This window comes from Acomys minous (genome assembly GCF_964271855.1).
Source record: "Acomys minous genome assembly, chromosome: 10".
In the NCBI taxonomy this organism is placed as follows: Eukaryota; Metazoa; Chordata; class Mammalia; order Rodentia; family Muridae; genus Acomys; species Acomys minous.
In genome coordinates, this window is record NC_140491.1 from 95,229,875 (window position 1) to 95,244,868 (window position 14,994).

Consider the following 14,994-nt stretch of genomic DNA (forward strand, 5'->3'; position numbering starts at 1 on the left):
AGAGTGATGAGATTATAGGTGTGTGTCACCACACCCAAGTCATGTCCTCCTAGCTTATTATACTTATTATACTTAAATTACTCTTAGTTTGCTTTACAAGTTTCTACTGTTCATGTGATTGAAAAATGACAGAAAGTATAGGTGTGTATTGTCATTTGTCCTCTGGACCATGTATCAAAGAGACAGTTCTCATAAAAAACTGGTACATGAAGAGTAAGAGAGAATCATCAGGAAGAAACAGCTCAGATGCCCATCAGCTGACGGCTGACTAAACAACGTGTAGTAGGTCTACGTGAAGGAGAGCCCCTGACTACAACAAGAGGTGCTCCACTATACTACAACACGAACTTTCAAAGTATTTGGGGTAAGAAGACACATTGTACATCTGTAAAAAGGCTTTCAGTGTTATTGAGAATGTTCTGGAATTGAACAGTGGTGACGTTGCACAACTTTGCTAATGCGTTAAAAATTAACGAGACTGTTTAAAAATAAAAGGTTAATGTTATAAAATGTGATTTATATCTTTAAACAAAATGAGCCACAAAAGTCTGGTAATTTAAAAAGTGTAGTTCCCTCATTCTTACCTTAGCAATGCAAGCTGGACAAAACCAGTCCCCATCGGGAATGGTTGTAATCTTGGGCCTATGGCAGTAGGTGTGGCAGCCTTTGTCACAGCCATCACAGAGTAGAAGCAGTTCTTCGTTGTCTCCCTTCCGACAGATCTGGCAGTACTACAATACACAAAAACCACTGGAGATCAGTCCTCTGCTGTGAGTACTGGCTGCTGGGGTGTGAAACAGCCTTAACTCCTCATTTATGTTAGTCGGGAGCATTCCGCTTGCTAACAAGTATAGAACAGCCACACACATCTATGTATCTCTCGTTACACAGATATGGACCACATGACGGGGCGAGCAATCCTTTTGGGATAAATGCACATTTCAGATACACTGCATAGAACAAAGCTAGAGGTTGGATGCCTTCACACAGTTCAGAAGCATGTACACATCAGCATATGAAATCATCAACATGACATCAGAGCACACAAAGCAATGAGGAGCTTTAATACATGGGGCTTTTAACGTTTCATCTTTGCTTATCTTATCATCCTTAGGATATTCTGAGAAAGAAATAAGAGTTAGAATCGTTTTAAATAGCAAAATTCAGAAACTTGTATTAGTGTAATTACTAATAAGACGATATTCTTAGATTGTATATTATTCAACTACGCTCTATGACTGACTAAAAAATAAGTCTAAAAGAGGAAACTCTGAAAACCAACCCGAGTCAATTTGCTGCCAGAAATATAGAAAATGCATCTCATAAATTTATCTCCAAGAAAAAAAAAACTAAATAAAGGAATTTAGGTCGTGATTTGTTTTTTATAACTAAAAATGATTAATACTGTTAATTATTTTAAAGCATGAAGAGAGAAAGAGAAAGGAAAAGTTGCAGAGCATCCAAGGAGGCGGTGAGAGTGGTGTGCACTAACACCGTCTGGATTCATGCCACAGTCATAAAATATATATACTGGGGAAGGGGTTGAAACAGGGTTTCTCTGTGTAGCCCTGGCTTTCCTAGAACTTATTCTAGAAACTAAGCTAGCTTGGAACTCACAGAGATCCATCTGCCTCTGCCTCCTAAATGCTGGGATTAAAGGTTTGCACCATCATAGTCCAACAAAAATGAAAATACTTAGACTGGAATTCATTTATTCTAAAGTTAGGTATTTATAATCAAGAAAAGAATGGTTCAACAATTCAATATTTCTTCATTTAACTTCCAACACATTATATGGTAGCCTAGAAAACTCTAAATCACTCTTACATAACTCAGTATGTATATAAAGATAGTTTAAAAACATAATCAAAATGGGAGGCACATACTATTCAAGAGAACAAATATGAAAAGTACCTATTAACTACATCAGATATTTGGAATAATAAAACTGTCATGTCTGTGAGCGCAGAAGCCATAGAGTCCAATATCCTCAAGGGAGGTTTCCACTGGACGACTTTCTGAATCCCAGCCATGGACTAACTTAAGATGGCATCTTACCAAATCTACACTTATGCAGAATTAACATGTGCAAGGTTGTATTTAAGACTCTATACCAGCATTTAAAAATCAGAGTCATAAACATAATTTTTTGTTTATTAGAAAAACACTGGAAACAAAGTCTGCTTGATGTTGCATGTCCAATTTAAAAAGAAATATTTTCTTATAAGAAATATTTTCTTGTCTTTTCAGAGAAAAGGTGATAAATATATTTTTAAAAATCTACAGTAAAAGCTCACAATTATTATGTGACAGCATGTAAATTGATATTTTGGTTTTAACTCCTTTGCTACAAAAGCAAAAAAAACATGTAGGCAGCGATACCTGAAAGCAAACTGGCGGTTTCCTCTTTCCTGGTAAGCTTGCTATCTGGCTAAGCCAGTACTTTTAAGGGTACTGAGCACTTTAACATTTTGTATTTATTGAGAGGACAATTGTGACATCTATCTAGTCAAATGATACAACAGTGCATCTTAATCTATCAACAGCAAACCATACCATATATCACAACATCTCATATCATCATCCTCACTGCCTCCGCCTCCGCCGCCGCCGCCACCACCACCACCACCACCAGCAGCAGCAGCAGCAGCAGCAGCAGCAGCACAGCCCCCACCACCACCATCATTTGCAGCACTGAAGATGGAGCCCAAGACACTGTGCATGCTAGGCAAGCGCTCCACTATTGAGCTACACCCTCAGCTGCAAACAATGTTAATGAATATTTTAAAATGACTGTTATGATAAGATAATATTAAATGATGCTACATGCACATTAGTAACATGGGAAAGGTTAATGAATTTCAAAACTGAAAGGCTGTGAGGTTGCAGAAGGTGTTAGGTGTGGTGGTGCCTGGTTCTCGTTTCAGTTCTTGGGAGACAGAAGCAGAACTGTGGAGTTCAAGGATAGCCTGGGCTACACAGCGAGCCTGCCTCAACAACAGAACAATAAAAAGGAAGCAAGCACACAAACAAAAATGTTTAGTGTTTCTTTGATTAGTTTTTAATGTGACCATTATCATGACTTCAGAGGAGGGTAAAAATATTTCATTTTAATGGAAAACTCAAATGTTTTAAATCATTTTAGTCTATATTTCAAAAAATATATTTGACCATAGGATTTATTCAACTTGCACTAATACTTTTAGGAGAATTATATTTTTAATAATTTTGGGAGAAATGTATTTTTCCTGCTAAAAAACACCTTAAACTTGAACATACTGCAAAAAACTGCATATTTAGGTCCTATAGACATCTTAGGGGAAAAAAAATAAAAACAGAAGACACAAAATTTATGTGCATGAACTGCATATACAGCCTTGAGTGGTCTATGCACCAAGACAAAACTGAAGAGAGGAATGCAGGAGGGTGACTGGGGATCTGTCTTTTCTTGCGAATGACTACTTCAATAAAGGAACTTTCAACTTCAGCTCTTCATGAAAACAAATCTCAAATAATTTAATTTTAAAGCTGGTCTTTAATTAAAAAATATTAAACTAATTCATAAAACTTTATATGTAATAGGTGCAAAAATAGGTAACAGAGCACTTTGTACATGATTTAGAACAACCGTCTTTTTGAAAGTATGTGAACTGTATAGATTTTATTTTAAATATGTGACATTATGGTGACTGGCAAAAAATGAATGCTTACTATTGTAATCAACTGAGGTATAAAAAGATGAAAAATCAGCCTTAATTATCAGGAGAAAAACTGACAGTCCTGCTCTTTATAATGCGAACACGTAAGTCTGAGCTTTCCGTTTGTATTTAGTATTATGATTAGTACAGAAAAGTTAAACAATTAAGGCATAATGGAGCAGATAAAGCCAGGAAGTAGGGTGCTTAGAGGGGTGAACAGCCTTTAAAGTATTTAGATTAACAACTATTATGCTGATATAGTACATAGGAGGCATATGATTATAGGAGGCTTATGATTATAAACAAGATTCAAAAGAGACAGAAACAAAATTTGAGCAAAGAGAAGACAACATTTTGCGGATTGCTACAAAAAGCTCAAGATAAGGGAAAAGTATAGATTATATGATACTTAAGAATTAGACATTCTCCAAAGTACAGTATACATCATTGTAACAATATGGTAATATATAGTTACGAAAGATCTGGAGGTTGGGGAAAAAAAAAACAAGACATTGGAAATCAGTCATAGTATTTCTTAAATAAGAACACTTACAACTTTCATAATTGATTTTTCCCATGCTATTGACCTCTGTAACTGCTGGATGCACAGGGCTACCTGTGCGGCACTGCGAGCTTCTGCTAACGCCCTTCTCCAGACCCTGAGCCCTGCAGCAATATCCTCTTCAACTCTGCATTGAGATATAGAGAAATTGAGTAGGTCATGGCCACGCTTTATGGTCACTGAATGTGAAACAATCATCACACTGAAAGCCAAGCAATGACAAAAACATGTAACAGCCAGTAAGTATAAAGTTTAAGCAACTAAATCTGATGTAGTGCACAGACTGTGGCTACGTGCCTTGAAGCCGGGTCACAACCAGATAAATGTAAGATCACTTTGCAGGATTATCAATGCACATAACAACAACAACAAACAACAACAACAACAAAAAAGTTTTTACAAAGCACCATGCAAATAGCATGATCCACATGGATCACAGACATACAAGAAGATACATAGATAACAGGCAATAGAAAATAGGCTCCAATTAGCAAAGAAGCACAATAATTTGTCAAGTTAATCTCAATAACCTACCCGTCACCATCACCACTAATGGATGGTGCAGGAGCAGGGACAGTAACTGTGCCCACATTATCCAGTTTGATCTGAATGGTGGTACTTAAGGGGCTCTTCAGATACCTTCTCTCAATGTTCCGCTCCAAATCAGCCAGCCTGGTTACAGCTATATCTAGGGGGTTGTCACTCTTCCGGGCCAGTGCATGTGCACTGTTTTCTTCTTCTCCATCATGCTCCTTGTACAACTTAGTAAATGACTTATGTTCAAAATATACCAAGTCCTCCCTTTCTGACGCAGGCTCTGGACACATCCAACCCTATACATCAAGAAAACGATGTCATTATGGTTTCTACTGACAGCATTAGACAGGGGAGTTACCTTTACTTAAAATTCAGCAGCGAACACCAGCACATCCCAGGGATCTTTACTACAACATTTTACCTTGTGTTTCTTAATGCTATGGTAAAACAAGAGCAAAAAAGGAAAAGCAGTTGGTAAGCAAAGTGAGTGAAAAATAACATTGATTATATTAGTTGTAAAAGTCAGCAAAGGATTGTTAAGGTTTAGATAACGCATTCACTAGTGCTATGCACATACCGAAAAGGAACGTCTTGGTGGCCTGTGAAACTTTCTTTTGATTTCTGTCCTCACGTTTCCCACTGGTCCCCCAAGTAGGCACACATACCCCCACTTTCCATTTGTCTACAAGACTTGGCATATACAGTTACCCTTGCCCATAAAATGTTTCCCTGTCTTCACCAACCAAGTCCATTCACCTCGCAGCACGCATGTCATGAAAGCATTCCCTAAATTCCTGCACGGTTACGTCCTCCTGCTATCGGCTTTCCTAGGATTCTAAAGCACTCCACAGCCTTGCCATGGTTGTACCTTTACAATGGCATGGCTAACATCCTTCCCCCTAAATCTCAGGATGGCGGGAGCCACCTTAGTCTTTACTCATTTACTTCTAGCACTGAGAAGGTAAAATGATGGGTACTCAGTATATACATATTTATTGAGTAAATGAATAATCTTTCTTATAACCGAACTTGTTCACACTAATCCTTCGTCCTCAAATCAAAGGTTGCCCAGCTTTAACAATTGTTGACACTCAAGTCCTGACTCTGCTGTTCTTCTCGCATGCCATCCTGACATCCACGCTGTAGTCACATTCCGTGACTTGCTCCTCTCTAAACATGGTAAGTTTTCGGTCCCTGGCCCTCTCTGCATGCTCCCGCCTCTTAGCACACTATCTGCTTGGTTTCTGCCTGTCAAAAGCTCACTCATCACTCATCAACTCTACATGGCTTGGACTGATCTTTTCCAAATACCGAGCAGAAGCCACTCTTCAAGATTCACTCCCGACCCTGACTTGTTTATGGTTAGTGACTGAACTCTGTACCCATGTGGCCACATCTTACCTTCCTACTACATGGCAAGTTTTCTGGAAACTAGAAAGAAGCTCACTGTTTCCAATTATGTAGTGTCTGCTGTATAATACAGAATAGCTACTGAGCAAAAGTATGTTAAATAAAAAGCAATGAATTCTTTGCAAATTAACTCTCTTTGGAAATTCAGATCCTTTCCACATGTTAAAAGGGACACAAAACTGATAAATAATAGAAACCTTTAATTACGGTATATTTTGACTTTTGCAAGGTACCTGTCAACAAAAGAACTATATTAGAACTAGGAAATTAAAATTTGATGGCAGTGACCAAAGGATCTTCATTTGACTTGTTCTGTTAACACATATATGAATGATTTAGTTGATTGCTATCATCTGTAAGATTTCAAACTAGAAAGAAAATTAAATCTTTGGTTAACAGAATATGATAAAACCAGCTCTGTATGCTGAAAAGTACACTCAAATGAAGCTAACAATGATATAACAAAGATAAATGAAAAGTTTAGCTTTGAGGCTTCAGAGATGAATCAGAAACTATAATATGTGAAAGAGGTTCGGGGATTTCTGCTGTAGCTTATACTTAGTAACGTCAAGGTGTTAGCAAAGTGTGCGTGGGTGTACGTGAGTGCCACCAGTCAGTTAGGGCGCATGGAGACATAAAGTCAGATTAAGGACAGAAAAACCCCATGCGAACTGTGGTCATCTCCACATACAGTTATGGATTCAGTGTTGGAAACAGGTTGTGGCCCCTCCTGCTTTCCAGGAAACATCAGGAGCTTGGAAACCATTTCATAGACTCATGGTTGAAAGGTTAGTGGCGCTCACAAAGGAGACAGCAAGTAAGAGCCGTGAGCGCTGTCCCTAGGGGAGGGGGAGTAACAGGACTTTAGTGTACTCAACAACCAAGACTGGGTCAGATTTTCCTACAATATACAAAGAAAACATCAACATTATTAGCATTATTAAAAATGCAAACAAATACATGTAATAGGCCAACAGCATGGTTTAATGTGCCTTCATAATGGCAAGCAACTCAAACTTTAAGTTTTTTAAGTTCTTTTTAAAAAAAAAAAAATATATATATATAATTAAGTCTTCTATAGATGGGAAAACATTAGTTATTATTTTTACCATTTTTCATCACTTAAAGACAATTCAAGACTAATAAAATTATGATTCAGTTCTCAAGAATACAGCACAATCCATGACTTGCTTAATAACAGGATGCTGAGACACTCCATGTAAAGAGCAAATTCCACTCATTTCAGCTGCCAAGAACATAAGAAGAGCACAGAGCCTGCGAGGTGCCAAGACTGAGACAGTTGACAGTGTGACAGTGTGACAGTGTGACAGTTCCAGGCCATACGCTATAAACGCATGGCACGCTTTCCCAACTGGTGGCCAGCTAACACTTGCAAATCAGAATAAGCTGGAGGAAAATTAAAACCACATGAACAAACAAGTAGTGATGAGTGACCACGAGAAAGGGCAGTATCAGAGTGCCGGAAGCAGACGCAGGGTTAGAATGCGAGGGGACTCTGTTCAGCATGCAGGCAAAAGCCTTCACATTTCTAGGGAGCCACAGTCTGATAATTGGTCTTCATGCTAATAATATTGTGTCACCAAGACTATTTAAATTACACTCATTATTCTCAATTTAAGGAGGCTGTGAAATGCATAAACTAAGAGATTCAACAAACATGTTTAAAAAATTGATGGCACTAAATGGAATAATTTTCATTTCTCCAGAAAATTAACTTGTGTGGAAGGGCTCCTTTGTTGAAGATGCCACCAAGTAAATGAGGCATGTGGACAGTGCAGACTAGGAGGAGGGTATATAGAGTGTCATAGCACAATAGTTTTAGGAAGTGATAAATATTGCTTTCCAATGTTAGTAATTATATTTGTGGCAAAAACCGGGATATTATATTAGCTCTGGAAAACGGCAGTTTGGGGAGATAGATCTTCATGACTAATTATGAAGCAAAATTTAAACTACTGGGCAGGATAGGACTGTGGCATACATTTTCCTTCTGAATAGATACCAAGTGAAGTGACGAAAGAGGCCCCAGTTTTCTGCCCCCCTGTGGGTTTCTATGCTTAGTCAACACACACATATCTACTTATTAGAACAACCTTAGCACTCGCCCTCTTTCCAAACCTAAGTACTGTGGTGAGGGGGTGGTGGGGCGGGGGTCAGCTCTGACCATGCCCTGTGGCACGTCACACCCCTCAGGTAAAGATCTGTGTGCTTCTCATACATGTGCAGGGAGTGAGCGTCTGCTTATCGTTAGAACGTGAGTGCTAGTATGTCTGTATTATCTTCAAATTTAAACTGTACAAAGTAAAAGTGTGAATATAACACAGTTTTAAGGAAGCAGCAAGATGTAAAATAATAATAGTAATCACATAGACTACACGGTCAGACAAAGCTCAGTTTGCACACATTCTTTGCCACTTAAGTGATAACTGGCAGGTTATTTATATTGGGCTTGTTTCCTTAGCTATAAGACGAGAGAAATTAACTCAGGACTGTTTTGAGAATTAAATGAAATAATGTGAAAACACCTAGTCCAATAACTAGTTTATACTAGGCATATAATAAAAAATTAATTACCTTCCATTATCCTAAACCCAGACTTTATGCCGAGCCAGCTTTACCTTCACTTGCAAGCTCGCAGAGGCCACCCTGCGTTCCAGGTCCTCTACTTGCTGGAGGATGTTCAGATCCAGCTCCATCGCTTGCTCTTCTACTGACCAGTTTTCCACGATATCTCGAGTTACCTGATTGTCGTCATTTTCATTTACTTCAATGATAGCAACTGCATTTGAAAAGAAATTAGTTTTAGATTTGATTCCGTTTGTAACCCTCCCACACAATGATTTCTTCCCCCAAGGGAGCAAAATGCCAGGGATACTGCACACGTCAAACTTTGTAAGGTATCCAAATGTACCTGTGCACACGCAGGCAGTTCGTTGCTGACTAAGACACACAAAACACTATGTGTATACGTGCTAAAAGCGATGAAGTGATACAGGTGTGTGTGTGTGCTGGAGAGGTGGCTCAGTGGCAGAAAACAGGAACTGCTCATCCCAGCAAGCACACAGGTTGGCTCACACCTCCTGTAACTGCAGCTCCAGGCAGATCCGATCCCTCTGGCCTATGCATACACAGACCCACACCCAGCCACTTAATTAAAAATAATAACTTGAAAAGTAAATAAAAGTAACAAATAATCAGCACATATTAAAATGTTTTGGGGTAAAAATGACTTTTTGTCATGAGAGCGCAGCAATCTCTTGGGCACATACCATCCTTATTCCTGATGCAGGCTTGAGTGATGTAATCCAGATGTTTCTGTATTTGTTTCTGTAACGCCTTTTCCCTTATGCCTCTGAGATGCAGCACTTTGAGCAATGTCTTCAGGTCTTCCGGGTCAATAATTCTCCACCAACCAAACTGCATTTCTAGATAATAGAAATTGTCACGACAACAGGTTTACAGGGTTTGAACAGCAAACAATGGCATCAAGCAAATCTCAATACCTGTTATCTACACAGAAATCCAACAAAGACACGTCTGCAGAAGAGAAATTTGTCCCCACGAGGCACAGTAAGTGACTGCGAGCCACCAGTGTACCCACCTTCTGGAATAGGTTTTGGACTAGGAAAATCTACTGCTTTTGCTACTTCAAGAGCTGCTGGCTGAGCTGTGGAGGCCTTGTCAGGTGGAGGGACAGGAGAGTCACTTTTACTTGACGCAATACTGGAAGTCAGGAACGAACTGCCACTTCCTTCTGGCAGTCCCAGCCCTGAGCCAAGCCCTGGCAGAGGGGACGACGTGAATGGGACATTGGAAGTGAGCACACCAGCAGGCCACCCACAGAACTGAAGGCCCATCACAGACACGCCACTTTTCACCTGAAACACAAAACGTTTCAAACTCAGACTAGGGCTTAGAGGGTAACGGCTCCTGCTACAAGGTCTCATGGCCTGACTTCATCCAGTCCCTGGCAACCACAGATGGAAAGAAAGAACCTGCAAATTATCCTCTGATCACCGTATACTTAATATAATAAAAAACATAGAACAAAATACCAACTAATCTGCGGGGTTGGAGAAATGTTTAGAAGCGGAAATTATCTTTTAAATTCTAAAACAATATTCATTTGCCAGAGAAAAACTAAATACATTAGCAATAGTGCTAACTTTGATGTTATTTGTTCCCCAAGAGTAATTATATGGTAGTTACACTACAATTGTAGCAAAATGAAAAGTAAGGTCACAGTGGCAATGGAGCTTGGTGACAGAATTCTGACTGCTTCCGTTTTCAGGCCAGTGTTAGGATATTTTAACTTTGATGTGAAGATCTCCGTGAAGGTCCCCAAAGGTTCAATAAAGCACTGTCATGGGCTGTTTTGTCAGGTCAGCACTACTAACCTGAAGAGGCGATGGCGACAGAGCAAACGGATTCAGTCCCGTGGGGCTCTGAACAGAAGACGACCCAAGAAGTGGAGCTGGAGCTGGTGACGGCGACTTAGAAGGTGGCGGAGCCTGAGGAGTCACTGAAGCAGTGGACACGTCAGCATGGGTCAGGGAAGTGTCGTCACAGGGTGCTTTCGGCAAAAGACTAAACCACTGCCTGTTCTTCTCAGTCAGTGTTTTTAACAACTGGTCGTTGGGGAGAGGGCTGTAGAACTTCCCGCACGCACCGGGGCCAGAGCTAAACAGGCCGGCGGCATCAGTCTTCCCCACGCTGCTTTGTGTGGCAGCTGAGGGGACGCTCCCCAGCGAATGCTTCCCGCTGCTCTGATGAGACAGTGTGCACCCGTTGGTACTAATGTTTGCCTTTGGGGGGGTCGTAACATCTGACTCAGGAGGCATTTTGGCTACTTCCAAAAGCTTGCTTAACTTGGAGAAAGAGCCAGGTTTCTGAAGAAACAGATTTGTGTTATCTTTTTCTTTAAGGTCGTCCCTCTGCTCACAGTGGTCTGTAGTGGAACAGTTTAAACTGTCCGCAGGAGTCTGGAATACTTCCTCCTTGATCTGGAGACTTTCTGCTTTTTTAAGCTTTTCTTTTTCTTTTGCAATTTCTTCCAGGCCTATAAAAGTAAAAGATGCTATCAAAGCAAGTTATTACACATCAAACCATTACCAGAGTTAAACCTTATTATTCACCAACTCATGTGTATATGTAAACAAACTTCTCCATCATCTTATACTCCCGATATTTTCTTATTTATGGTTTTTTTCCACTCATAAGAAGCATAGTATAGAGTCACTATAAAGAATTAGAACATAGGAGCTGTGGAGATGGCTCGGTGAGCAAGAATGCTTGTTGCACAAGTATGAGGACCCGAGATCGAATCCCCAGCACCCTCCTAAGAGAGCAGCCATACATGGTCATGCACACCCGGGCGTCAAGTGATGGAGGACACAGTAGGTAGCTGCTAAGAGCCTGCAGGACAAAGAGGCTACCAGAAACAGTGAGTTCCCGGTCCAGTCCGAGCCTCTGACTCAAGGCAGCAAAACAGAGTGGAAAAGAAAGATATCCAATGTCCTCCTCATGAAAGGAAGGCACGGACACACAAACAACACACAAGCCTGCCTGCCAATCACAGACACACAAAATTCAACCAAGTTTTAAAATGTGCCATTATTAAAAACAACCTACAGAGTAAAAAAACAAAAACAAAAAAACCCTACTAGATCTACATAACATGTCAAGGAGTTCTCGAAGTACCTCTCAGCCTATATAATCTGAAAGGGGGAACTGGCTCTAGTCTACCTGTTTGAATAGAGACCATGTGAAATTTGAAATATCAGTAAACATATCACTACATTGTAGCTTCTTAACGTCTAGTGATTTTGAATGGATGACATCATGACTAACCTGCTGAGAGACACCAGTAGAGCCTAATTATCCACTGTTAACAATAAGTGATACTTATTTTCATTTTTGATACATATCTTCATTTGAGGAATTTTTTCCTCATGTATTTCCTTGGGCAAATTGCTTTAAACAAGCAACTTAAGATATATCCTTTTAAGAGTTCTTGAAGTCTACTGTCAAACTGTGCTCCAGAAAGTTTGGAGCAAATACTCTCGCATCAGAAGCACATTAGCTATTTTCCTACATTCTCAAGAAAATTGGATGCTATCAGTATTTTTTATCTTTGTCATGGCCTAGGACATAAAAGGCTAAATTAGATGACGTCCGTTCACAAGCGGACTAACCCACATCTGTTTGTGGTTCATTATTTCTATTAATGCCAAATGATTCAAAGATGGTTTTTAAGAATTCTTAAAATGATAAAGCAGCCAGGTGTGGTAGTGCACACCTGTAATCTCAGCACTGGGAGAAGCAGAGGCAGGCAGATATCTGTGGGTTCGAGGCCAGCCTTGCCTTCAAATGGAGTCCAGGACAGCCAAGGCTACACAGAGAAACCCTGTCTTAAAAAACCAAAAAAAGGACAACCCTATTACTTTATCTGAAACTATTCAGTCATGAAGAGTGCATTCTGCCCACTCCTCCCTCCCCTTCCTTCTTCTAATGCTAGTCAGGTGTGATCAGTTCTGTATCTGTGTAACTTCCTCCTAGAAACACTCCCCCACCACACACACTTCTTAGCATCTAGCTTTTGGAATTCACCATTTTTTTTTTCATATTTCCCACTTGAACAGCCTTTTTGGAGACATACCTCTTCGCGCCCTTTGTTCATAGTTTATAGTGTATGCATATGTATGTGTGTGTGTATGTTGATGCATATGTGTGTATGTTTATGCATGTATGTGTGTGTGCATGAATGTGCTACATACGGGTTGTAGAACTGCACAAAGAGAATCCTGTAAGGTCTTCTGCAACGTAGGATAAAATCCCAATTCCTTCTAAGGCCTCAGTATTCGTCAAGATCTAACAGAAGAGCCCCACAACCTCCACACCGGTGGTCTCTGGCTTTCTGCTTCTCGGTGTGTGAGGCCTTCTCTTCTGGGCCTTTGTGTTTACTGGCCTCTTGCAGGATGGTGCTCAATCTCCTGGTTCTTGGCCTTCATGTCTCAGGATAAATATCATTTTCTCAAATAGTTGTCTCTCACTCTGTGTACAACAGGTTTCTCCCATTTGTTCTGGAATCCCATTTTGTATTACTTCCTTTACAGACTTCACCACTAAACACGGTCATCTATTTTTAATCCTCTCCCTTATGTATACAATGGAAGTCAAATCAATAAGCTCCCCTTAACGTGGTGGCTGATTTAAAATGAAGGCTTAATAAATATCCCAATGATGACACTGAAGGGTGGAGTCAGAGCTCCAGTGACAGCGCCCCAGTGTGGCACACACAAGGTCCCTAAGGTCAGTCCCTAAACTGTAAGGGCATGCTTAATTTTCCCTGAAGCTCTGCCGTGAGAGCCTCCCATGGCAAAGCGCACGACTGAGCTTCCTTTGACCATATGCCTGATACATCATTTCTAGCCAGTCTCTATTAACATTTGAAAGCTCTCACTCCCTTATCTTGAATTAGCTTCTAATTGGAATTAATTCTATAGATCATACTAATTCTTCTGAGCAGCTTAGACAGTTAGGGGCTAATTAGTGAAGTAACCACAAGCAGCTTATTCGCCCAAGTCTCTGCTGGCTATGAGTCGATCTTTGAAATCGCAGGGTCTCACAGTCACAGGACCCTCAAGCCACGTCTGGGTTGGAAAGAAAATGCATAGAGAAAAGAACTCTCCTCTCTCTCTCTCTCTCTCTCTCTCTGGGTGGCTCATAAAGACAAGTACTTTGTTTATAATAATTTCTACTGTCTTCTATATGATTAATCAACTCTCTCCCCACTACAGAGGTAAATTTTTCTATAGAAAAACAGATCTCCTTCCTTCCTAAAGTTCTCGCTCCGATATAACCCAAGGCGGTCTCAAACTCTCAGCCTCTCGTGTGCTCGAATGATAGAAATGAGATATGAATTATTCTTTATATAGTTCTGTGCCTCCTGAAGTACCAATACAGCAGGAAGCCATGGGTGAAGGAAGCTTTAGTCTTAGCAGCACTACGTTGAGGAGCTATGAATAGCTGAGCTCACTCAACGAGCTTTGTTAAACAAAGAAGATTAAGATGTACCACATGGTCAATGCGATAGGATGCCTTAAAGATGGAATTTCAAAAATTAGTGGTGACACAAAATGCAGGAAAGGAAAAAGTGAAAAGAAGAAACCAAGTGTTCACAAATCTCAAATATGAACAAGTTTTAAACCGAAATGAAGATTTGGGGAAGGATCTTACAGCTAATCGGCTGTGGTTCTGTCAGGGTGATGCCTGCTGTGAAAGGCAGTGCAGGAGTCGCGGGTCTGAAAGTCTGACAGTCTGACAGTGAGAGGAAGAGAAATCTGCAGCAGATCCATGAGGGTAACACTGTGGCGATCTCTGCCCACAGTGTAAGACTCACACTGCTTGGAGGCTGAAGAAAAGCCATGGGCATGAATGAAGCACGGATCAGTGGAGGGGGCTTCAACGGAACGGGAAGCAAGCAGTCACTGCACTCCGTATAAAAGCCCTCTCCATTACGAAGGGCACAGGAAGTAGTAACAAGCTTTTACAAACCACAACATCCCCTTTAGGAGATCAGTAGTTCCTACCTTCCCCACTTTCCATGCCTTCTACAAAAATCCCTCCACACTGAGGAAGAATCCAGTATCTGCGCCGGTAACGATCCTGACCGAACATCATGGACCGTAGTGAGTGAGAAGCATCAAAGAGCTTTCGTCTGTACTGGCTCTGTTGCTGTAAAAAAAGCCATTCATAAGATTGCAT

At 40.5% G+C, this 14,994-nt stretch overlaps 1 protein-coding gene across 7 annotated transcripts in view; it reads right to left on the minus strand.

Moving 5' to 3' along the window:
- The window catches only part of BAZ2B (bromodomain adjacent to zinc finger domain 2B), a 223,544-nt gene that overhangs the window by 3,788 nt on the left and 204,762 nt on the right, over nucleotides 1-14,994 (minus strand). For 4 of the 7 annotated variants that reach the window (XM_084799792.1, XM_084799791.1, XM_084799790.1 and 1 more), the window contains 8 exons: nucleotides 14,820-14,964; nucleotides 10,626-11,287; nucleotides 9,830-10,106; nucleotides 9,498-9,653; nucleotides 8,847-9,007; nucleotides 4,900-5,093; nucleotides 4,252-4,387; nucleotides 585-731 (listed from right to left, as the gene is read on the minus strand). In XM_084799792.1, the coding sequence (XP_084655918.1) occupies nucleotides 585-731; nucleotides 4,252-4,387; nucleotides 4,900-5,093; nucleotides 8,847-9,007; nucleotides 9,498-9,653; nucleotides 9,830-10,106; nucleotides 10,626-11,287; nucleotides 14,820-14,964 (1,878 nt within the window). Of the gene's footprint in view, nucleotides 1-584; nucleotides 732-4,251; nucleotides 4,388-4,794; nucleotides 5,094-8,846; nucleotides 9,008-9,497; nucleotides 9,654-9,829; nucleotides 10,107-10,625; nucleotides 11,288-14,819; nucleotides 14,965-14,994 lie in introns of all 7 variants that reach the window. The other 3 variants (XM_084799788.1, XM_084799787.1, XM_084799793.1) reach the window with 1 other exon arrangement.